Source organism: Phacochoerus africanus, chromosome 2 (assembly GCF_016906955.1).
Source record: "Phacochoerus africanus isolate WHEZ1 chromosome 2, ROS_Pafr_v1, whole genome shotgun sequence".
NCBI classification, from domain to species: domain Eukaryota; kingdom Metazoa; phylum Chordata; class Mammalia; order Artiodactyla; family Suidae; genus Phacochoerus; species Phacochoerus africanus.
In genome coordinates, this window is record NC_062545.1 from 272,387,597 (window position 1) to 272,412,492 (window position 24,896).

Sequence of the window (24,896 nt, forward strand, 5' to 3'; positions counted from 1 at the left end):
AAGTCTGGAGGTGAAAGGCGAGCAGGGCAAAAGAAAGGGCGGCGAGGCTGCAGGGGGAGCTGGGGGGCAAGGCAAGGTGTGTGCAAAGTGAATCCTTTGCGGGCACTGCTGCTTGCATGTCTCCAGGAGAGCTGGGTGCTCTGCTAGGAAAGCCAAACCCTCTTTCTTCCACTTGCTACTGCACCACTACGGAGCATGTCCTACGTGCAGGATGCAACGCCAAGCACTTTATGTGCATTATTTCATTAAATCCAGAACACAAAGCAGCTGCTTTTTTTTTTTTTTTTTTTTTTTTTGACTGTACCCACATCATGCGAAGTTCCAGGGCCAGGATGGAACCCACACCACAGCAGGGAACCGAGCCACAGCAGTGGTAGCGCCACGTCCTTAACCTGCTGAGAGCCACCAGAACTCCAAGCAGGATTTTAAAATCCTCATTCCACAGATAAGGAGCCTGAGGCTCAGGGAGGCTGAGATTCGCCATAGACCACAGGGCCTGTGAGTAGCAGCGCTGGGCCAGAGACCTCCGCGTTTCTATCTGCAGGCTGGGCAGGGATTCAGGGAGGTGGAAGGGGCCTGCCTTGAGTATCCCCGGAGGCCCTGCTGCCCTCGGACAGGCAAGTGGCCGCCCTGGCCAGTGCTTGGCATATCACTTTCAGTTCCTGGGAAGAAGGTTAAATACCTCCAAGGGGCCTATTGAGGCGCTGGCGGCCAGGGGAGGGGCCACTGAGTGACTTTCAAAGGGGCCTGAATGCGTGGCCAGCCCCTCCCCGGGAGGAGGGGGCCCTGCTTCCTCCCAGCCTAATGATATTCTGGGCTCGGCCCGCGTCTTCGGCGGCAGTTTAACCCGAGCCGGGCGGATTTCTTTCTCACTGATCTCAGCTTGACACCCAATTAGCACAAGAATGGGAGGAGGAAGCCTGCGAGAGGCGCCTCCCAGCCTCCCGGGGTGCACGAGGGGGGCGAGCGGGGAGACAAAGGGCAGCGGGCAGGGGGGCACCCGCGCCCTCGCCTCCCCCCACAGCCCCCGCCATTGTGTCCCTTGGCGCTTCGTAGGGGCTGGAGGCCAACGCCCGGCCGGCCGGCCTGCTGGAGGGATGGGTGGGGGCCCAAGCTCCTCTTCTGCGTGGTTCCCCAGGGAAGGCATCGGGCGAACCTAGCTCAGCAGGACACAGTGAGGGTCAGGGACCCTGAAGGCACAGCCCCCTGGGGTTTGGGCCTGGCATGTAGGGGCCGGGGAAAAGGGCACTGGTTCTGAACCTCGGATTTCACATTTGGAAAGTGGAGCTTGGAGTTCCCTCGTGGCCCAGCAAGTTAAGGATCCGGTGTTGCCACTGCAGTGGCTCTGGTTACAGCTGTGGCATGGGTTCGATCCCTGGCCCCAGAACTTCCACATGCTAAGGTGTGACCAAAAAAAAAGTTAATAGTAGTCCCTGTGAGGAACCAGTCATGTGAAGTACCTGGCAGGTGCCAAGGGGATGGGTACAACTGCGGAAGGAACAAAATGTTAGGCTCTTATTGCTACTAATTAGGAGGCTGAGTAGGTAGGCTTGGGGTCAGGAGAAGGGACTTTCTAAGAGTGAGAGCAGGCATTCTGAGTGCGCGGACTTGCCCCGATGTGAGCCCCCAGCCTCGGGCTTTGCCAGAAGCTGGGGGACCCCCTGCCTGCCGCGACGTGGGGAGGATTCCTGCTCCTCTGGGAGGGAAGGCGGGCTGCTGGCCTCCCTGAATACTCTCTCTGCCCACCTGCCCCTCCGCAATTCCTGGGGACTCAGGGCTGAGATGTGACTTCCTCTGGGAAGCCTGGCTGATCCCAGGGCTCCTCCACTCGCACAGGCCCCGCCTTCTCCCTTTGTAACACTGACTGCGCTGCGTGGTCTATGCTCACATCTGCATCTTTTCCAAAACATCAGCCCCAGGAAGGCAGAGACCCTTTGGTTTGTTCCACCCACCATGGCACTTAATAGGTGTTCAGTGAATGTTTGTCAAAGGGATGCTTTTCAAAAGCTCCTTAAGCGCTCCTGTTCAAGCCCCCGGAGGAAGTGATTCCCAAAGTTAGAGGACATTCAATGCATAGAGGATGGGAGGCCCTTAAGAGAATATTGCCCTGTTGCCACTAAATGACTGAGAAGGAGATTGATAATGTGTTCATTCATTCATTCATTCAGCAGTTACCAACCGCCTACAGTGTATCAAACGTCTAAGATGAATCAGGCAAGGTTTCTGTAGCTCAGCCCTGGAGGAACTATTTTATTTTTTATGGCCACACCCGCAGCATATGGAGGTTCCCAGGCCAAGGACTGCATCCAAGCCACAGCTGTGGCAACACTGGATCCTTTAACCCACCATACCTGGCCAGGGATGGAACCCAGGCCTCTGCAGCAACCCCAGCCAAGGCAATTGGATTCTTGTTTTTTTTGTTTTTTTTTTCTTCAGGGCCGCCCCCTTGGCATATGGAAGTTCCCAGGCTAGGGGTTGAATTGGAGCTACAGCTGCAGGCCTACACCACAGCTACAGCAACATCAGATCCAAGCCACATCTGTGACCTACACCACAGCTCATGGCAACACCAGATCCTTAACCCACCGAGGGAGGCCAGGGATCGAACCGGCGTCCTCACGGATGCTATTCAGGTTTGTTACTGCTGAGCCACAATGGGAACTCCTGCAGTGGGAGTCTTAACCCACTGTGCCACATTGGGAACTCTGGGAAATATTAGACTGTTTTTGCTGAAAGGATCTTAAGAGATCATTTGGTCCCCAAGCCTTCCCTACAGAGTGGGGAACCTGAGTCCCACATAGCAAAGCGAACGGGGGGCCTTCCCATTCACCACAGGATTCTTCCGTGCATTTCGGGGACCAGGGCTGTGTTTTATTTGTCCTCATCTTGCCAGCACCCTGGAACAGTGCCTGGTACACTGAAAAGACTCAGGGCTGTCTGTGGAATTGAACACTACAAAGATGCCAAGGCCAGAGGAAGGGAGGTGGGAGGCAGGCCAGAGAAACAGGTGCAGATGAGAGGTGATGAAAGTGGTGCTGGTGGGAGAACTGGGGCTGCAAAATCAGAAGGGGAGACAAGTCCAAATGTGATGACCATCTGGATGTGGAGGAGAATGAAGAACAATGCCTACGGTTTCCTGCTTGGGTGTGTCCGTGGATGGCAGTGGCATCCTTGGAATGAGGAACACAGGTGACTCTATTTTGTTTTGTTTGGCTGTGCCCAAGGCATATAAAAGTTCCTGAGCCAGGGATCCAAACCCATGCCACAGGAGCAACCCAGGCCACAGCAGTGACACCAGGTCCTTAACCTGCTGAGCCACCAGGGAACTCCAGGGGAGACTGTTTTAGGGAAGGAGGCACTGTGCCAAAAACTCAGTTAGTTCTCACTACAACCCTATGGGAACTGCTATCTTACAGACGAGGAAACTGAGGCACAAAGACGTCAAGGGACTTAACCAAAGACACCTAGGAGTGGTGGTATTGCAGAAAGGGGGAGTGAGAGGAGGATTATGTCCCAAGTATCAGGTGAACTCCTCAGACGCCCCCTGAGGACCCTTGGCTTCGGGCAGGAAGGAATTCAAGAGCAAGATACTAAAGTGAAAGTTTATTTATAGAGATCCATGTTCCACAGGCAGAATGTAGTCTATCTCAGATGGCGAGCAGCCCCAGGGTGAGGGGTTGCTTTTATGGGCTGGGTAATTTCATAGGCTAACGCAGTGGGATTATTACAACTACTTTGGGGAGGAGGGCAGGGATGTTCAAGAATTTGGCTACCACCCACTTTTTGGCCTTCTATGATCAGTCTAGAACTGTCCTGGCACATGTGGGTATGTCATTTAGCATGCTAATATATTACAGTGAGTGTAGAAGGCTCAAGAGCTATGAGAAGTCAAATCTTCCTCCATCTGAGCATAGTTGGCTCTAACCAATAACCTCAATTAGCTATGTCTTTTTTTTTTTTTTTTCCTATATGCCACGCCAAGGCTTATGGAAGTTCCTGGGGCAGGGACTGAATCCGAGCTGCAGCTGTGACCTACGCCATAGCTGTGGCAACTTAGGATCCTTTAACCCACTGTACCGGGCCAGGGATCAAACCCATGCCTCTGCAGTGACCTGAGCTGCTTCAGTCAGATTCTTTGGCTTTTTTTTTTTTTTTTCAGGGCCGCACCCAGCAGCATGTGGAGGTTCCCAGGTTAGGGGTGGAATCAGAGCTGTAGCTGCCTGCCTATGCTACAGCCACAGAAACACAGGACCTGAGCTGCATCTGCAGCCTACACAACAGCTCACAGCAATGCTGCATTCTTAACCCACTGAGTGAGGCCAGGGAATGAACTTGCGTCCTCATTGATATTAGTCAGATTCATTTCCCGTGAGCCATGACAGGAACTCCTACAGTCAGATTCTTAACCCACAGCATCAAACTGGGAACTCCAGTTATGTCATTCCTTTAACAGTTGTGCCCTAGGAGTTCCCATTGTGGCTCAGAGGGTTAAGACCCTGACTAGCATCCATAGGCCAGCAGCTGTGGCTCTGATTTGACCCCTAGCCTGGGAACTTCCATATGCCATAGGTACGGCCTTAAAAAGCAAAAGCAGGAGTTCCCATCATGGATCAGTGGTTAATGAATCCAACTAGGAACCATGAGGTTGCGGGTTCCATCCCTGGCCTTGCTCAGTGGGTTAAGGATCCAGCGTTGCCATGAGGTGTGGTATAGATTGCAGACGTGGCTCGGATCCCGTGTTGCTGTGGCTGTGGTGTAGGCCAGTGGCTACAGCTCCGATTAGACCCCTAGCCTGGGAACCGCCATATGCTGTGGAAGCGGCCCTAGAAATGGCAAAAAAGACAAAAAAAAAGCAAAATAAAAAAACACAGTTGTGCCCTGTGCCCTTCCCTCCTGCTCAGTGGGACCTGGATATAAAGCTGGCAGCTGAGTTGAACTCCCAGCTCTGAGCAGTGATTACATCATCACATCCACTGTTTACCAGCAGCCTGTGGTTTTGATGCCTTGGGACATCTACTTCGCTCCCTTTTTTTTGGGGGGGGGGGGCTGCACCCACAGCATATGGAGGTTCCCAGGCTAACGGCTGAATCAGAGCTGTAGCCACTGGCCTACACCACAGCCACAGCAACGCCAGATCCAAGCCACATCTGCAGGCTACATCACAGCTCACAGGCAATGCTGGATCCTTAACCTACTGAGTGAGGCCAGGGATCAAATGCGTGTCCTCATGGATGCTAGTCAGATTCGTTTCCACTAAGCCACGATGGGAACTCACCCTCCCTTTTTTTCAGCTGGGCAGAGAGCATGTGAAGTTCCCAGGCCAGGGATCAAACCCAAGCCAGACCAGTAACCAGAACCACAGCAGTGACAACACTGAGTCCTTAACCACTTGGCTACCAGGGAACTCCATGCCTTGGGCTTTTGTAACAGTCTCTAGGGGTCTCTTTATCTCCTTTCCTGTTCCCCTCCACAGTTCTCCACATTGAATCCAAGAAGGATATTTTAAAACACAGTTCTAGGAGTTCCCACTGTGGCACAGTGGGCTAAGGATCCAGTGTTGCTGCAGCTGTATCTTGGATCCCTGGCCCAGGGAACTTCCGCATGCCTGGGAGTTGGCCAAAAAAGAAAAAGAGAAGAACAACAACAAAACCCAGTTCTAGGAGTTCCCATCGTGGCTCAGCAGTGTACCCGACTAGTCCATGAGGACAAGGGTTTGATCTGTGGCCTTGCTCAGTGCGTTAAGGATCTGGTGTTGCCATGAGCTGTGGTCTAGGTCACAGACACAGCTCAGATCTGGTGTTGCTATGACTGTGGTGTAGGCTGGCAGCTACATCTCCAATTCAACCCCTAGCCTGGGAACCTCCATATGCCATGGGTGCGGCCCTAAAAAGACACACACACACACACACAAAATAGACAAATTCTTACCTGGCTCACAGGCATGATTTGGCACCTGCCCACCCTTCTCGCCCTCATCTCCTACCACACCCTCATTCATCCTCTGCTCCCCAGTTTCCACTTTCTTCTCTTGGTGCTCCAGCATGTTCTCCCACCCCGAGCCTGTGCACTTTCTGTTCTCACTAGAATGCTCCCAGAGGTTTTTCTCCCCTCATGATTACCTAGTTAACTCTCCTCAGGCTTTAGAGCTTAGCTCTAGTCTGGGTCAGTCCTTTTGTCCACTTCTACAGCACAGCACAGAAGTTCCTGGGCCGGAAATGGAACCCGCACCACAGCTGTAACCAGAGCTACTGCAGTGACAATGCCAAATCCTTAACCTGCTGAGCCACCAGGGAACTCCAGTCCTTTTCTTTTTAAAGTTCCTATAACTCCACATCATTTCTTTCAGCTTGAGATTTTGCTTTACTAGCATGACTGGTATTTCCCCCACTAGACTGAGTGCCCTAAAGGCAGGAACTTTGCCTATGCCGTTCATCACCGTGGCACGCAGAGGACGTGCAAAAATATCTGCTCAATGAGTGATATTCAAACTGACAGCAAAAGGGGCGGTTGGATGGCGAGTCGATGGCTCAGGAGAGATTTCCGGGCTGGAAATAAAGATTTGGACGGCCTTGCCCAAGCGGTGTGCAGACTAAAGAGAATACGTAACTAAAGCAAGATAAACTGTAAAGTGGCTCACAGTCACTGCGCAAAGATGCCGGGACTCTCCTTCGCATAGCTGTAGCTCACCCAAGTCGCTACCCGCCCTGGCCGTTTGGACCCGGTTCCTAAAAAGCAGAGGGAACCATCTCAAAGACGATCAGGTACCGCGATCCTCCAGCCTTGGCTCTTTGCTCCAGGTCTTTGCCCAATCGCTGAGGAGCAGGATTTCCCGGCCCCGCCTCTTCCGTCCGCGGCGACCGGAAGCGGGGCAGTGGCGCCGGAAGTTGAGGGAGTTTCCTGTGAGCTCGGCTTCCTCAATATGGCGGCGCCCTTGTCAGTGGAGGTGGAGTTCGGGTGAGTCACAGAGCTGGGGCGTCGTGGGGGTGAATTGAAGTCTTCGGGCCTGGAATTGCCCTCTCTCTGCCTTGGGGCCTGTCACGACCGAATTGCCGAGGTTTCTGGCGACTTCCCTGAGCTACGCCACTCGCCTCAGAGAGCTCGGGAGGTTCGGTCTCCCTGGGCGACGAGACCGTATGTTCAGGAATAGAGGCGCATGCCCAGGCGTGAAGGTGCGCTCTGGGCACTCCTCAGGGCCCTGCACCGTGCTGGACCCAAAAGGTGTGACGGTTAGCAGGCGGCCTCCTCACCTTCTTTGCCAACCCCGTTTTGGGCCAGTCCCATGTGTCTGGCGTCTGAGCTCCCAGGACCGAGAAGGACTACCTTCCCCCCATGTCTTCCTTCGGGCGAAAAGTTCCGTTTACACGGTTCTTGGAGGCTGCTTTCTCGTAGGATGTGTGGCCATGACGAGACTCCTTTTCTCTCTTTCCCAAGATGCCGGGGGTGCTAAACAGACCTGAACCCCATCAGGTACATTCAGTAAACTTACTGAGTGCCTCCTGCAGGTCTTGAGTCAGGGATAAGGCGCTCAATAAGATAGCACAGTGGTGGAGACTAGCCGTGACAGTAAACAATGCACGAGATTAAAAAGTGCAGAATTGGGACGCACGCACCAGTAACGGAAGAGACTCAAACCAGCGAGGAGTCTCCTTATGCCACTGTCGTCTTCCTCCTGCAAACAGAAGGTTTTTCATATAATTTCAGAGCTGAGAGCCACCGCAGGGCATAAAGAGGAGGCAAAGAAACTGAGACACTAAGAGATGGGTGGTATCCTTTCCAGAGTCACATGGGAAAGCTAGGACTAGACTTGTCTGTGTGTGTGAAGATAAACAAGTCAAGGCTTATGTGAAAGGAAAAGTAGTCTGGGATGGGAACCTAAAACCTCTGCCCATAAATGCCACCCTTCCACTGGATGCCCCCAGTTTCTCTCATGTTTTCCCTTCATTGAGTAGTCCATTCACCAGTCATTTATTGAGTGCCTACCATGTGCCAGGCAGTGAGCCAGGCACGGAGGATACAAAGATAAATAGAACTTTGTCCATGCCCCGCAGTGTTCAGCGTTTCTATCCATTACAGGGAGGTAGTCTCATGAATGTTAACTGCAGTTTAATTGATGGTATTGTCTGGCCCCATCAGTCCACTTAGAACTCTGCTGGTTTGGCCTCCTGACTCTTTTGCTTTACTGACCCTTTTGCCCAGCTGTGGCCCCCATGGCCTGGGGGTGCTAGGAGGATCCTTGCTGCTTTGACAGGCCTCAGCAGAGCTGAAAAGGGAGAAGCCGCAGGTTGCCAGTATTAAGGTTTATCTACTGCCAGCTTACCTTTCATTCTCACTCTGTCAGGCACAGTACTCAGTCTGCCAGGTACTATGCTGGCAGCATTGGGGAAGTCCTTTGGGGGAGATGTAGTGCTTTCCCTCCAGAGCTTCCAGACTCGCTTAAGTACCCATTTTTCAGCCTGACCACTGCTGCTTCCCTTCCCCCCAAGAGCAATAGTGAGCCCCAACAAGGCAAGACGGCTTTCCTTCTACCCACCACCACAGTGTCCTGTGGGCATTGCGGCTTCTCTGGAAGCAAGAATGCCCGATGTGTATGCCAGGCCCCAATTCCTCCGCTCTGTCTCTGTCTAAATGCATGTTTTTTGCCCCTGGCCTTTCTTTCGTTTACTACATCTCTTAGCAGACTTCCTCCACCCCTCTTCTGAACCTAAGTAGATTTGCAACGAAGCCACCTTGCGCATCATTCTCTCCCTTTTGTCCCTGGATACCACCCCGATCCTTGAAGAGTTCTGGGTTCAGACTTTGCCTTTTTCCCCTGAGCAGATGTGGTCCTCTCAGCCCACCAGCCGTGATAGCCACTCTAGAAGACCCCACCCACCCACCCACCCTTGTCCTTCTTGTTAATGACCAGTTCTGGGTCCTCATCTTGCCTCTTGAACAGAGCATTTTCTCAGGTCACACAGGATTCAAAATATGTAGGACAGATGTGTTTCGTGTCCCTGCAGCCCAGATGTGAGATCCCCTCTGCCTTTTCCCATAACCTCTTTCTTGGGTCTGGGAGGTATTGGCAAAGGGAGGGAATGCCATTGAGGTCAGAGGAAAAGTGGGGGAAATGGGCATCTTCATTCATTCAGCAGACGTTTCGAGTGCTGTGCACCAGGCCCTGTTTTAGGCAGAACTTGCATTCCAGCAGGTGGAGGATAATGTAAATGATAAAATGATGACAGTAAACTAGAAAAAGCGAAGGCCATTTGGGGAAGGTCTATGCCAGTCACCAGTACCACCAGTACCACCAGACACCTCCCACCAGGAACTGAGGAGTGGGGGAAAAATGAGGCATCTTAGGTTGTCATTCCTTAATGGAGTTTGATTAGCAGGTCCCGGAGGACATAAGAGAGACTAGCTTAGGTTCTCTTCTGGGACCAAAACAGGCCCCTGCCTGCCTCCCTGAATCTCTCCAGAAGCTGGGCCTGCACCTTCTTCCCCTCCAGATGTGCTGTCAACAGAAATGCCAACCCCTCGCTGGGAGGCTAGTGAACCCAGCAGTGACAGGTCACTCAGCCAGATGGTTCTTTATCTGCTCGTGAAGGGAAAAACAGCCTCGGCCTCTGAGCCTGGCACCACCAGGTTTGGCCAGTCTGGGTTGTTTGCCTGCATCCCAGTGCTTCCAGTTCCTACGCCTCTGACCCCCCAACTCCTGTCGCCCCTTGCCTGTCGCCCTCCCCCACCCCAGCTGCTGCATGTGCCAGCCCCCACCCAGGAGAGAACGAGGCTCTTGGAAGGGGATAAATGGAGGCTCTGTGCGGGCCTGCAGCTGAAATGGCCCTGCGCGCGGCCACAGATGGGCCTCCTCTCCCCCTCCACATTTCTGCATCAACAAAGCGTGACCTTGTTTGGATGACAGTCGCCCCATGTTTCCCCCATGACAATGCTTGCCTTGCCTTTGCCTCCCAGCGGACTGTCTCAGGACATCTCTGTTCTCTGAAATGGGGAAAGGGTGGTGGGGTGGGAGGCATCGCATCCGTCAAGAGTCTGTTAAGGCCTCTCAGTTAAGAGCCACGTGAAGGCTGAGATGGGAGTCAGGAGACCCAGAGGAGGAAGCAGCGTGGGCCACTGAAAGAGCCCGAGTGTCCGTGTCCTGAGCCCGGGCTTCTGCACTTGGCTTGGAGCGTCTCTGCTGTCCCAGCCTTCCCTTGGCCAGGTGCTGGCACACAGGAGTGGACCAGACCCTGCCCTCAAGAGGCTTCCTGACCTTTTGGGGAGTCTTTTTTTTTTTTTTTTTTCTGCTAGCAACCAGTTAGAAGTCATTCTAGTTCAGCCACTGCCTGTCTGGCCTTAGACAAGTCGCTTCATTTCTCCTGGCCTCAGTCTGCTTCTCACATTGGATAGAGTGAATGATATCTGCCTCCCTCCTTCCTTCCCTGAGATCCCCTGAAGGTGAAGTGAGATGAAGAATGATCTTAGAAATGGCAAGTTATGTGAGCTGTGGTGTAGGTCGAAGACATGGCTCATGGATCCTGCGTTGCTGTGGTTGTGGCGCAGCCTGGCAGCTACAGCTCTGATTTGACCCCTAGCCTGGGAACCTCCATATGCCGCCACTGTGGCCCTAAAAGACAAAAAGATTAAAAAAAAAAAAAAAGTGCAAGTTCTTTCTAAGCCCAGTGGGGTCTCTTACCCTCCAGCCTTGTGGTGTGCCCACCAGGCCAGCAGCGGGGGGCACGGGCGGGGGCATTTTGAAGCCTCACCTGGCCCAAAGAAACCTCTAGGTACACAGGGTCTCCCATGGCAGCCTCTCAACATTTTTGCAAATGGAAAGACTGAGGCTTGAGAAGGTTCTGTTGCACACCCAGGGCCTCGCCATGAGGTGCAAGTGGCCCTCCAGAGCCTGTGCTCTGTCCCTGTATGCTACGCTGCCTCTTGAGAAAACAGAGGAGTAAAAACAAAAGTGTGCAAATTGGTGGAATTTTTACGTTTGTTTGTTTTTTAGGGCTTCACTCACAGCATATGGAGGTTCCCAGGCTAGGGGTTTAATCAGAGCTACATCTTCCAGCCACAGCTGCAGCCACAGCCACGCCAGATCCTTAACCCACTGAGTGAGGCCAGGGACCAAACCCGCAACCTCGTGGTTCCTAGTCGGATTCGTTTCCTCTGAGCCACGATGGGAACTCCTCGGGATGTTTAAACATTAGTAAAAATTACTTCAGGATTATGTTACCACCTCAGGAAGCCACGTTTCAGAATTGATCACTGGTACCCAAGGTGTTCCTGCTCCTTGGTCCCTGCCCCTCTCGGGCTTCTGGTGCCAGCGCCTTCCTCGGTTCTCAGTCTCAGCGAGGCATTTGCAGGCGCTTACCCGGCTTCTCTCTCTCTGGCCTTCCTTTGCAGAGGCGGTGCGGAGCTCCTGTTTGACGGCGTGAAGAAACATCAGGTCACCTTGCCCGGACAGGACGAACCCTGTGAGTATGGGCTTTCTGAGCCCCTTTGTGGGGGCCACACTCAGCCCCATCCAAGCGGGAAAGCGTAGAATCTCCCTGGCCAGGGAAGAGGAAGGAAGAGATTCCCCAGGCACTCTGCCCATCCTGTCCGGGATCAGCCAGCTTGGCCGGAAGGAGATGGCGTAGCTTAGCCCCTGCGAGTGCAGGTTCTGTATTCAGACAGTCAGGAGTTTGAATCCTCTTAGCACCTTAGGCCGGTGACCTCACCTTTCTGAGCCTTAGCGTTCTCATCTGTGAAGTGGGGATGTTAATCCCTGTCTCTCAGGGTTGCTAGGAGGTGTCAGCAACTAGACCACGCGTCTCTGTCATTGCTGGATGGTGGCAGAGAGACGTTCTCCTGGCGGTTAACCTCTGTCAGAGTGGAGTAATCCCGGAGTTCCCCAGTGTGGTCACTGCCATGGTTCAGGTCACTGCTGTGGTGCAGGTTCCGTCCCTGACCCAGGAACGTCCGCATGCTGTGGGTTTGGCCAAAAAGAAAAAAGGAGGCTGGAACAATACAGATGGCTTCCGTTGAAGTAACAGGATTTGCATGAGGAGAAAAGTATCCAGCCAGAAAGGAGGTTGGAGGAGGGAGCTTGACGAGGGGAGACAGGATTTTTTCTTCCCATTTGTTCATGTTCACCCTTCTTTGGCACATATATACTGGGCACCTCCTGTGTGGTAGACCAGGCCTGAGGCACTGGGGAGACAGACCTTGATTTCAGATTGGCGGGGGGCGGGGGGGGGGGACGGTGAGGCGCTGACTTGCAGAGCTCCAGCTGGGTCAATATTAGCGTAGCCCAGAGGCAGGGGCTGGATATTGCAACTGTGAAGGTGCTTTGCAGCCCTAGCAGCAGTTCGTAGCAAGAGTAGAATGTTCAGGAACAGAGCCCATCTCCTCGGGGGCTGAGATACTCCTGGGGAGAAGAGGAAGTCAGTTGAATGAGGCAGGGGAATGAGGTTCCTGGAGGTGGGCAGTAGAAAATGGTCCAGTGAGGTCTGATAGCAGTCATCTGACAGCGGACATGCCAGGAATCAGATAATTATTGCCCACATTCACTGGTTACCAAGGCTCTCTCTCCCTCGGGCTGGAGAGCGATGACATAGGGTGGGTCTGTGTGCCCCATTCAGAGACGGGGGGCAGGACGCACTCATCAAGGAGTAGGCACCATGAGCCCCCTTGAGCTGGGTGTGGGCCTGAGGCTGGGGGTTAGATGTCAGGACTGTGGGATTGGATCCCCGGTAGAAGACCCAGGATGACAAAGGCGACAGTTTCTTAGTTTGACAGATGGCTATGCAGCCTTGGGAGGGAACAAGGGGCTCTCAGAAGCCTTCCAAAGATTCAGCTGTGAAGACTTAGCTGGAAAGTTATTAAAATATCACAAGTTATGATTTATTTCCTCCTGCTTTTGCTTGGCGTGAAAGTCCCCAAGTTTAATAATTCCAGCCCTGGAATTCCCTGGTGACTCAGCAGGTTATGGAGCCGGCATTGTCATGGCTGTGGTTCAGGTCACTGCTATGGCACAGGGTTTGATCCCTGGCCCCAGGAACTTCCAAATGCTGAGGGTACAGCCAAAAAAAATATATAACCCCTTTCATTCATTCATTGGCTGAATGCTTACCAAGTACTGGGTATGGAAGCAAGAGTAAGTACTTTAGTCTTTCCTGTAGCTGGCACACATGTTTTTGAATGCCTGCTTTGTGCCAGGAGCTGTACTAGTTGCTGGATGTTTGGTGGGGAGCAAAGCAGATACGGTTCTTGCCCTCATGGAGCTTACAGAGTAATGGAAGTGGAGCCAGGCAATGACCAGGGAACACAGAAACGTTTGACTGTACAAGTGGTTGTCACTGGCATGGTGAGAACAAAATGACACTTGGAATAAGACAAGAGCGTGGTAAGGAAAGGCTCCTTTAAAGAGGTGACTTTGAGGCTAAGGCTCAAGGAAGGAAAAGAAGCCAGCCTAATAAATCAGAGGGCAAGCAGAGGTGTGTAGAGCCCATTCTCGGCAAAAGGAGGCACTTGTGAAGGCCCCCCGGGCAAAGGGCCTTGGGTTAGTCAAGGAACTTGGAGGAAGGCCAGTGTCAAAGGGGCACAGGCTGAGGTTGGCATGGTAGGCAAAGCCCCAGTTGTGCAAATAATTGTCACAGATTCTTAGGTGGTAGCTACCATTATTATTATTATTCCCATTTAGGGCCGCACCCATGGCATTTGGAGGTTCCCAGGCTAGGGGTCAAATCGGAGCTACAGCTGCCGACCTACACCACAGCCACAGCAACTTGGGATCCGAGCCACGTCTGCAACTTAAACACCACAGCTCAGGGCAACGCCAGATCCTTAACCCACTGAGCGAGGCCAGCGAGGCCACAACCTCATGGTTCCTGGTCAGATTCATTCCCGTTGTGGCTTAGCAGTTAACAAATCTGACTAGCATCCATGAGGACACAGGTTCAATCCCTGGCCTTGCTCAGTGGGTTGAGGATCTGGCATTGCCGTCAGCTGAGGTGTAGGTCACAGATGTGGCTCGGATCCTGTGTTGCTGTGGCTGTGGCGTAGGCCGACAGCTGTAGCTCCGATTTGACACCAGCCTGGGAACTTCTATATGCTGTGGGTGTAGCCCTAAAAAGAAAAAAAAGAGTGGAAACCTGGAGTTCCCTGGTGGCTCAGCAGATTAAGGATGGGGTATTGTCACCACTGTGGCGTGGATTCAGTCCCTGGCCCCAGAATTTCTGCATGCCACAGGCAAGGCCAAAAAATAAATAAATAAAATAAAAATAAAAGGTGGAAACCCAAATCCCGAGACGTCAGAAGTCTTAGCTCCGGGCGTACAGCTATTTAAAATGGCAGAGCTGGGATTCAGAAGCCAGCGTGAGGGCCTCCACGGTCCTTGCACCGTCCCACTAAACCATCACCACTCATCCCAAGAGGTTCCCCGGGTCACATAGCATCTCAAACCTGCAGTGTGTTTTCCAGTTTTTATACTTTCACGCCTCCGACAGCTACTTCTTTCGGTTTTATAATGACCCCAGTGGAGATATCTGTCAGCCCGGAAATCAGACCTCGTGAGACAGATGAAAGTGACCTGTGCAGTTACTCACGTCGGGGGCCCGGGCCAAGACCCAGGTTTTTGAACCCTCACCCTCCATCTACTGCTTAGGAGGCAGGCATGGGCCTGTCGTCCCCTCTCTGGGATAAAAGAAAAGGAATTGGAAGGGGAGGGGAGGTGGCCCTTGGCAGTGGATCTCTACCTCTGGCTCCTGTTTTTGCCCTGCTGTGCCCAGAGGCATAGGTCACATCGTAGCTACAGAGCTGGCTGGCAGCAGCCAGGCCTCACCCTGGCACACGGAGCCCAACAGGAGGGCAGGGGCCTGGTGCCACAGGGAGAGCCTCCCTCTCCCCCGAGCCTGTGCCCAGATCCCCGTCTGGCAGCCTTCCCAGCCTACGGGCTGCCACTTGGCCAAGCAGGTCTTGGAGACTCCATCAGAGAAAATAGCAGCCCTAAGATTATGGATTGTGACAAGTCTCACAAACAAGGGGCCTCCAGGTCCCCGGGTCCTGGGCCAGGGGAGAGCTTCCGAGCCAGCCAGCTTGGGAGAGGATTTGGGAGAGGAGGCTGGAGAAGGCATGGGTGGGGGGTGAGACTTCAGGGGGGGTGCCCTGGCGATGTGTGTTTGCAAATTGTTTCTACAGGCCTCTTTTTGCCCCCTTCCGCCTGTAAACCGGGAGGTTGGGCTGGACCTAGTCTTGATTGAACTGGTCATCTTTTGACACCTGCTGTTTGGAAAACTTGCTTCCAGATTGAAGTCAGGCCAGTTGCACTGACCCAGTGTGAGGTTGCGTGTGTATGGGGAGTCTCCCAGCCAGCCCCCTCCAGGGAACCGGCTGCCGCCGTGATTGGCAGGGGTCAGCAGGCACCCGCCAGCCTTGGGCCTTTCCTCCACTGGGAACTGGCTTTTTGTGCATCCGATCCCTTCAACTGGAAGCTCCCAGCCCACTCCCAGGTCAGCAGGCCCCAAGCCTCCTGGGTCCCAGCGTGGGCGTGAGCGGTCCTGCCCCCAGGAGGAGACTTGCCTGCCTCACCTCTCCCTGGCCCGCTCCCTCTGGCTGCCATTGTACTGAGGTGGCTGCCGGGAGCTCCCAGGCACTTTAAACTGCTTAGCATGCATTTCACAGCCTCTCTGGGGCCAGCTGTTCCTTTCTCCGCTCTGGGGCCTGTTTGCTGATCCCCTCCCCACCACCCTCCCCCACCCCACCCCTCCCAGTCCCTGTGCAAAATTGCTTTTGAAAAGATCCACTTTCTGCTTAATTAAACAATGAGGAGCGTCCCCTGGCACATCTGTAAACCTCCTTCTGAGGCCAGTTTAGCCCACAAACTGCTCCATTCTTACCCCCATTCACTTGTAAATGGCCCCTCTGATGTCCCCTCTACTCTCTCTCCTCTTTCACTCCCCCCATCTCAGCTCTTTCTTTCCTTTCAACTGAGGCCTGGGGTGGGCTCCCAGTAGAGCCCTGTCCTGGAGCCTGGTGGACTTGGGGACAGGGGCAGCCTAGACTGTGGAGAAGACCAGGGGGAGAGCTGCCTGGCGTGGTCCCTGGGGACTGCTGGACTTGGTGGGTTGGAGGGACAGGAAGTCAGGGTTCTGGCTGGGGCCTGCCGCAGCCGGGACACAGTGTCAGATGAAACCTGGAGATGGTTCTCTTTCAGCCCCCAAAGCTGGGATCAACACCGTTGAGGGCCTGGCCACAGTGGGTGGTCATGGTCCCCAGAAAAAGGACAGATCCACTGGGGCACAGGGTTCTGGTGGGAGCCTTCTTAGGTGTCCTCGAGAAGGGGCGTGCGTGGTGCCCCTTTCCCAGCAGCCTTTAGGAGAAGGTTCTGGCAGCCCACAGGATAAGTCACTGTGGGCAGAGGTACTTTTGTCTTGTGTGTTTGACACTGTACCGGGCTTGCTGCTGGCATCAGGAGTTTGGATTGTTATCCCCATTTGTCAGAGGATGACCCCGAGACTTAGGCAAGTGAAGTGACGTCCTGCTCAAGGCCGTCTGGCACACGGCCCAGGGCCTTCTGGCTCCAGAATCCGAATCCTTCACCACTCGGCCATGGGTGCAGTAACCCCCATCACCTGCTGTTCCCTCAGTGGCCAGGGCAGATCCACTGAGAAACCTGACATTGGGACGCTCATCTGCCTGCTCTGGTGCTGTGTGCCCTCAGAGTCTGATTCCTTCCACCCAGGTGGGAAGACTGAGATGGAGGCAAGGCTAGTGTTCGGGGCCCCGTCGCCACTCCCCCAGTGCCCTCATTCCCTCATTCCCTGTCTGGCTTTGATGGAAAGGTAGCGCATCCCACAAAACCCCAGCACTGTCTGATCAGTAGCCCTCTCTAGGAGTTCCCATCGTGGCTCAGCAGCTAACAAACCCGACTGGTATCCCTGAGGATGCGGGTTTGATCCCTGGCCTCACTCGGTGGGTTAAGGTTCAGCGTTGCTGTGAGCCATGGTGTAGGTGACAGATGTGGCTCGAATCCAGCGTTGCTGTGGCTGTGGTGTAGGCTGACAGCTGTAGCTCCAATTCAACCCATAGCCTGGGAACTTCATTATGCTTCAGGTGAGGCCCTAAAAAGACCAAAAAAAAAAAAAAAACTGTTCTCTGGGTTTTTGTTTGTTTTTTTCCCTACCCCTGCCCCCCAGTTGCCCGAGCATGTCCCCTGGGCACAGCGTTTACTGCTCAGGGCAGTAAACGAGATGGAAGAGTCCAGGTTCTTCCTCTGGCTCTGGCTCATAGAAGAGTTATAGCGTTGCTGTGCCAAGCACAATGTCAGGAGCCTTAAATGGGTCATCTCTGAGCCTCAGCAACTTACCAGGCACTCTTACCGGTCCGTCCCATTTTACACAGAAGGAGGCACCAGAGAATTCCTTATCCAGGGTCCTGTAACTAAGAAGGGTTGGAGTTGAACTCAGACCCAGGACTGAGTCCCTAATCTGAACCTGTCCTCCTCCCTCCCTCCCTCTGTCTGCAGTTGTTGGCACACTCAGGAAATGGCTCAAGGGCGTTGTGTGTGCGAGGTGCTGGGGCACCTCCAGAAAATAGCCCTGGGGCTCCCGAGAAGGGAGCGGCGCTGTCTCAGGGCTGGCACGTGCCCTGCATAGTCTCTGGCCTTGTCTCATGCTAATCTTCTGGCCTCCTCTGTTCCGTTACCTTGAACCTGCCAATTCCACCCTGCCTCAGGTCTTCCCATATGTTCTTCCTTCTGCCCGGCGTGCTCCCCCATCCCGCACCACCCATGCCTCGGGCCTCAGCTTCAACGTTAACGTCCTCAGAAAAGCTCTTCCTGAGCCACACAAAGGAGCTGGCCTAGTAAGGAAGGTCCGCCTGCCCTGCTGGCCTCTGAGCTCCATGAGGGTAGGTTCTGCATCGGCCTTGCTCACCGCCTCTCCCTAGCACCTGGCACATAGTAGTTGCTCAGTAAATATTTGTCTTGTGGGTGCTTGCATGGGATCCCACGAGGGAACCCACCCTGCAGCAGTAGCGCTGGGAGGCTGGAGGACCTGGGGGAGGAGAAGCCGTCCCCAAGCCACCAGCCCCTGGCTCTGCTTAACCCTTCCTCCTCCCCTGGGCGCCTTTGGAAGCCGACCATCTGGCTTGGAGACCATTTGCATATTGTCTGGGCCTCAGCAAGCCTAGCACGATGTCCCTTGGGGGTGTGTTTCAGGCCAGGCCTAGTGGCCCTTGCAGCCTGCGAAGGGAGCGGGGACTTCCATCTCTCCCCACCCCCAAATCCAGGCATGGGGGAACAATACGGGTGGTGATGCGGTGGCCTCACCATGGTAACAGGCTATCAAGAATGCCGGCAGGCCTGGGGGGGGCGCAGAGGAGGGAGGGAGTGACCTCAGCAAAGAGGAGCCTCATGATAAATGAGCCAGCACCCGCGGCACACTCCCCCGGCCCAGTCCCCTGGGACTCCAGGACGGCGTCATCACTGGGATGACCCCGACATGACCATTGGTCCTCGGCACCCCACCCCCAGCCCGCGAGAGTGGAGCAGAAGCCCCCTCTTGGAGGGGCCGTTCCCCAACCGGGCCCTGGTTCTGATCAGGCCGGCCGGGACTGTGGAGGTGCAGCTGGTGGCCCTCAGGCCAGGCGCTGCCCAGTCCCTCAGCGCCTCGGCGTGCACAGGCACAGCCCCGCCCGCCGGGGCTGGCTGATGGATGTGTCAGACCCCGGCGCCTCTATCGAACGGCTGCAAGATGTATGGGCTGGCGGCCCACCAGACAGCGCCAAGATGGAGGCCAAGGGGAAGGCTCTGAATCCCAGGCCTCGGAGGAACCCAGCCAGGAGGCTAAATGGACTGCAGCTCCCCAGTCTAAATGGAGGCAACACTCCCCATGCCCTGCCCGCTCCAGGAACCCTGAGCACTCCAATCTGCTTTGTTTAAAACTAGGAATTAAAATTGAAAGGCACAGTCTCAGTTCATGGACACTTTGCCCCCGGTCCTGTGCTCTGCTGGCATACAATCCAGGGAAGCTGGCACGGAGCAGAGTGAACTAGTCCATCCAGGATGCAGCCCGCCCGCCTCCCAGAAGGGTGGCAGACAGGCCAGTGAGAATGCCTTAAAACCCTACCCAAGGCCGGTGCTGTCTGACACGTGCCGGGCCTCTCCTTCTCCGGCAGGCTTTTCCTCACCTGCGTGCCAGGGCCCCACCTCCAGGCAGGGAAACCAAGGCACCACTTGGGTCCTTCTCCGGCTTAGCCCCTGCCTAGACAACAGGCCCTCTGACATTGACTCAGGATGGGAATGGCCAACCTCCAGCCCCCTGCTGGTCTCCCAGAGACTAGCTGCCTCCCCAGGGCCTTCAGTCCTCAAGTCGTTTCAGGGAGAGAAGGAGCTCCTGCAGCTCAGGAGATGCTCTCTGTCTGAGGAGTGGATAGTTGGGAGCCATAGCCTTCAACCTGGGACCCTGCTCCCAGAAAAGGGGAGATGGCTCCGGGGACAGGTGGCTCTGAGCCTCCAGATGACATGTAGAGAGCCTGGTGGCTGTCCCAGAACCACAAAGAAGCAGATCTCAGTGTCCAGCTGAGCGGCAGAGGCCCTTTCGACCCTGAACCTCTTGCCTCTTCAGAGTAGCTGCCCTGGGCCAGGGGCAGGGAGTGGGGCATGATTTGTCAGCATCTCTGGCTGGTGAAGGATCCTTCTCCTTCTGCCAGAGGAAATTAACTGATGTTATCGGCCCAGCAATTGTTTTTCTTCCCTCACAAAGGGAAATATATGCAGGCCTTCCAAGAGCATAGCCTCCCCATCTGGGACTAGCTGGAGAGATAAAGGTGGAGGGGCTCTCGGGAGCCTGTCCGGGGCAGTTTCAGACCATCTTCTAGGACTAGCAGGTGCAAGTCTATCTCGGCGCTTTCAGATGTAACTGGCCCTCCTGCTGTCTGCCTTGAGTCCCATGGCCTCTTCTTCAGGCCTTTAGCAGTGCAGGTAACACTTTCTCTGAAGACCCTCTGGTAGGTCACTGGCCTCTCCAAGTCTCTTTCTCACCTTGGGAATCCACAGGTTCAGGAGGCACAGCAGCCGGTCTAAAAGAGGCCCTCCAAGCCACTTGCTCGCTTCCTCCTGGTCCAGGCAAGCCCCTAGGGCCAGGCATCCTTTGGACTTGACATTCGTTTGTTCTGTGCCTTCCTCTCCAGGGGACGTCCGGAACCTCCTTGTCTGGATCAAGAAGAACTTGCTCAAAGAGCGGCCAGAGTTGTTCATCCAGGGAGACAGCGTGTGAGTCCTTTCTTCCCTTCCCTGAGGAGGGCGGGCACAGGGAAGGAGGCTCGAGCCCTGTCCTTGGTTCAGCCTCAGCTGCCTGCGGGGCCCTCTTCTTCCCGCTCCCTGCAAGGAAAGGGCTGCTGCGGCCCAGCTCTGTCTGAAGTTTACTTTCAGTTTTCTTATTACCACATTGGACTTTGGGTTGGTCTGTTTGTTTGTTTTTTTCCCAAGGCCCAAGTCAGGAGATTGGTAAACTTATCCAAAAACTGAGATTCTGCCTTCTGGTTGCCACAAACTTGCCGTAGAACCTCGAGCAAGTTACTTCACTTCTGGGCCTCAGCAGCTCTCTGTACAGGAAGGACTGAGAAAAAGGTGCCCCCCCAAGGTCCCTTTCATCCCTTGACAACCTAGGACAGTGCTCCCCACAGAACTTTCTGGGATGATAGCCGCAGTCCATATCTGTGCTGTCCAGTGTGGTAGCTGCCGGGCACGGGAGGGTATGGAATCCTTGAGATGTGACTGGTGTGACTGAGGAACCCAGTGTTCAGTTTTACTTCGCTGCAATTTAGATTTAAACACGACTAATAGATAACTGTGGTAGGGAATGCTCTGGTGGCTCAGTGGGTTAAGGATCCGGCATGTCACTGCTGTGGTCTGGGTTTCTTTTTGTTTCTTTTCTTTTTTTTGCTTTTTAGGGCCATACCCGCAGCATATGGAGGTTCCCAGGCTAGGGGTCTAATCAGAGCTACAGCTACCAGCCTGTGCCAGAGCCACAGCAACGTGGAATCCAAGCTGCGTCTGTGACCAACACCACAACTCACGGCACTGCTGGATCCTTAACCCACTGAGTAAGGCCAGGGATCAAACCCACATCTCATGGATGCTAGTCAGATTTGTTTCTGCTGCGCCTCAACAGGCACTCCTGTGGTGCAGATTTGATCCCTGGCCTGGTAACTTCCGCCTGCTACGGGTGCAGCACAAAATAAAAATGGTTAATAAGTTTTAAAGAAAAAATATTGTGTTGGGCAGCGGGAGGTCTAGGATTACAGGGCAGCACTGTGCGTGTGCACACGCCTGCATGTTCCTGCTCACAGGGACACCCCTGCCCCAGCCCGGAGCTTCTGTATCTGTCCCAGGCCCAGACTCGCCTCCTAGGAAGGGATCCAGGTTCCATGTGCCAAGATGTCACTTTGCTCCTACAGCAAGGCTGGCTAATATGTCCAAAAAGTGGGCAGGGCACTTGAGGGTGACTTGAAGCAGAGGCCACCAGCAGGCCCTGGAGGCTAGGGCTGCCATCCAACCCGTGGCTCAGGTCGGGGTCCAGCAGTTGTGGAGGTCACCCCCAGGGACAGCAGAGCTATTTAGGTCACTGCCAGCAGGAGCCAGGCTAAGGTGCGTGTCCAAATGGCAGCCTTCCCTGCCATCCCCCAGGCAGGGCTGCTCCCAGGCTTTCAGGGGCTCAAGGCCACTGGCGGCCTTCCCTGATTCAAAGAAGCCAAGAGAGCCACCTCTCCAGGATGGGCACACGGGCGGCCTCGGACGGCGAGCTTAAGCCCGGGGAAGGTAGGCTCCTCCCTGTGGTTCCTGCCCGACACTGGCAGGCAAGCACCTCACCCGCGTCGCCCCCTCAGCCTCTCACAGAGCTTGTGAGGAAGACACAGTAGGTCACCGCGTCTTAGAGAAGGAAACGGATGCTCAGGGGAGCAAAAGAGCGGCCCGAGGTCTGGGGTGTGGTAGTGGCACTGGCACCCCTTTTCCATCGGGCTCCTAGACGAGCCCACCGGGTTCCTTTGGACTTGGAGGGTTGCCTCCGCTTCTTGGGAGAGCTTTCGCAGGAACCTCCAGAGGAAAGGCCGCGCCGCCCCCCTGCCGCGCACGGCGCTGGCCTCTCCCGCCCGCTGCTCACGGCCGTCTCTCCCGCAGGCGGCCAGGGATTCTGGTGCTGATTAACGATGCTGACTGGGAACTGCTGGTCAGTACCTCGGGGGACAGCCCTCCCTCCACTCCTCCCTCACTGCTTTGGTAGGAAAGCCTTGAACTTCTCCTCAGGCCCAAATAGGGTGGCCAGGGAGTCCCCTGTCCCAGTCTGGCCTCCAAACCCAGGCCACGCAAGTCTCCCACCGCGGGTGAGGAAGGAACCAGTAGCCGGGAGAAGTGGTAAGCGCTCCCCCATCCTGGAGATTGGCTAGTTATTGTATAGGGTGTCTGTTTTTTTTTTTCTGGTAGCTTCTATCTTTCTCTCCCAGAGCAGCCAAGCCCTCCCCTCCCCCTTCCCCTCCCGACACCTGGGAAGAAACTGGAAAAGTGCCCTTGACCGTCTTCTCATTTCTCTCCTGGACTAGGGGGAGCTGGACTACCAGCTTCAGGACCAGGACAGCATCCTCTTCATATCCACGCTGCACGGCGGCTAAGGGCCCTCCTCTGTGCCTGAGCCGCCTCGGGGTGGCGAGACCATCAGCCGTCCCCTTGGGCCCTGCTTCCAGATCTTCCTGTCCCCCTTGGCGGTTTTCTTCCCTAGTCTGTCCCCTGCGCTCCCTCCAGGCAGGGAAAAGAGGCCAGGTGCTAAAAATGAGCCTCCTCAGGCACGTGAGCAGGGAGAGGCTGAGCAGGGGGGAGGCTGAGCAGGGGGGAGGCTGAGCAGGGGGAGGCTGAGCAGGGGGAGGCTGAGCAGGGGGGAGGCTGAGCAGGGGGAGGCTGAGCAGGGGAAGGTGCCCCTCAGTGTGTCAGGAGTGGGGTCTGTGCAGCCAGGTAATAACCCAGCTGCTTTCTGCTCCTCTTCCTCCTCGTGCCTCAGCCCATACACCCAGTCACCACTCGTGGGCAGCAGGGCCCTCCTGGGGAAGATGAATGGACCTGAATAGCTGATGACAGGCCCTCCCTTCTCAGAGATTGGAGGAGTCTCCGCCTCAGTTTCCCCATCTGGAGGGCAGAGGACTCTGCCTGTCCCCTACTGATATCATTATGGAACCCCAGCTGGGGTCCCCTATTCAGTGCTGACCCCCCCCCCCCAACAGCAGCTGCTCCTCCAACCACACCCCTCCTCCTGCTCCCCCAGCCACAGCCCTTGACCCTGGCCATCCTCCCCCAACACAGGCCACCAGATGGGCTCCTGAGACGCCCCCTCCCCGCAAAAGGCCTCCTCCATGCAGCTCATTCCTCTGGGGCTGGAGAGGAGGAGGGTGGAGGTAAACCTTGGACTTGCAGATAGACTCCTGCTGTGCAGGGGGGGGGGGGTCCCTGTGCCTTAGTGTCCTCCTCAACCACAACTGAATTTTTATAGTGTTTGAGAAGTGGGGAGATCCTTGATGGCACCAATGTAGACTTGATCTCCTCTCCCACCTCCTGCAGGAAGCAGGATCGGGGCAGGCAGCACCTGGTAGGTAGGCAGGATGGCACGCCCCTCCTCCCTCCATCCCTTCTGGAAGTCCTGGGCCTCAGGGCCTGCAACAGCTGGCCTTGGGCAAATAAAAGACTAGGTTGTTTACTGGACTTGCCTGAAACTTCATCCTCAGAAACGGGTGGCACCCCACGTTCCCCCCAGCCGCCGCCTCTGGTCCACCCTCTCTGTCCTCAGCTAAGCCTTTCAGCGCTGCCCTTCATCCGAAAAGGGAGCAGGGCTTGACTCAGACTGTCATAGGGGGTGATCTGATAGGGCCATCTGGAGAAGGGGTGGCAGAGCCAGTCTGGGCTGACCAGTCTGGGTCCCAGGTCACGTCCCTGCCCGTCTGTCCAAGGCCAAGCTTTGTCCCGCCAGCTGCAGCTAGTGGCCCCAGAACGGAGGTGGCATAGATAAGAGTGCTGAGCCCCACTTCCCATGACCTGGAGAAAAAGCTTTGTTTGCTGGAGGGAGACCTCAAAAAAAAAAAAAAAAAATAGGGCATTAACATCATCCCATCCAAAACATTGCTTTTCACTAAATGTCAGTCATTTAAAGTGGAGATTCTTTCACTCTGTGGACCCAGTGGCCGTTCTAGCAGTGTTGGTGGGGCATGGGAGTGTGCTCATCATTCTCCAGGCTTTGAGGACAAATGACCCCCTGGCTGGTGAGCTTGCCTCCAGCACGGCTGCAGGTGGAGGCCCTCTGGGTATATGCGGGTGGGGGGAGCCATTTGAGGTTATGGATGCAAATTAAGGCCAGTGCGGGTCCAGGTGCTGTCTAGAGAGGCTGTATGACCAGTTAGGTGCTGAGGTCAGGGTGTCCCTGTTAGGGAGCGGGGCAAGGGACAGCTTCACTTTAAGGATTAACCTGTCCCCTGATTCTTGTAACCTGGAAGTCCTTTTCTGCCTCCAGCCCCACTGAATTTCAGAGTGCCCTGTTGCCGTCGACCCCCCCCCCCGCCCCCGCAGGAGTCCTGGAAACCGGGCCATAGGAATCCTTTCCCCCCTGCCCTGGGGAGAGGTGGGGGTAGAAACAGGATATCCCGTCCTCCACTGGACCCCAGTTAAGGCTGAGGACTGGGGCAGGAGGACGCGCTGGCCTCTCCACGGCAACGAGGGATGCCAGCATCTTGGCTGAAATTGGCCGGGGCCACACTGCCCAGCATTTTGGGTCATTTTCAGCTTGAGCGTAGAATGGCTTTGGGGATGGATGATCTGGGCTCAGACCAAACTGCTTCCCCCTCCAGCAACTCCTGAACCCACGTTTGACAAAATAAACAAATAAACCCCACTATCTCCGAAG

General features: G+C 55.1%; 1 protein-coding gene across 2 annotated transcripts; it reads left to right on the forward strand.

The window, feature by feature from the left end:
* Nucleotides 1-6,812: 6,812 nt before the first annotated feature.
* On the forward strand, nt 6,813-23,704 carry URM1 (ubiquitin related modifier 1). Of its 2 annotated transcripts, XM_047768558.1 has the most exons (5): nt 6,813-6,954; nt 11,380-11,450; nt 20,149-20,230; nt 22,139-22,187; nt 22,558-23,704. In XM_047768558.1, the coding sequence occupies exons 1-5, from the start codon at nt 6,920-6,922 to the stop codon at nt 22,624-22,626; spliced, it is 306 nt and encodes a 101-aa protein (XP_047624514.1). In that variant the 5' UTR covers nt 6,813-6,919; the 3' UTR covers nt 22,627-23,704. The 2 variants fall into 2 exon arrangements, with proteins under 2 accessions (XP_047624514.1, XP_047624513.1); XM_047768557.1 differs by lacking the exon at nt 22,139-22,187 and having other exon boundaries at nt 22,558-22,853.
* The last annotated feature ends 1,192 nt before the right edge of the window (nt 23,705-24,896 follow it).

What these genes read in the sequence shown, in the direction of transcription:
- URM1 (XM_047768557.1), top strand. Translation starts at nt 6,920, where the DNA reads ATGGCGGCGCCCTTGTCAGTGGAGGTGGAGTTCGG. An exon ending in TCAGTGGAGGTGGAGTTCGG is followed by an intron (nt 6,955 to 11,379) that starts GTGAGTCACAGA and finishes CTTCCTTTGCAG; the next exon opens with AGGCGGTGCGGAGCTCCTGT. An exon ending in TTCATCCAGGGAGACAGCGT is followed by an intron (nt 20,231 to 22,557) that starts GTGAGTCCTTTC and finishes CTCCTGGACTAG; the next exon opens with GGGGAGCTGGACTACCAGCT.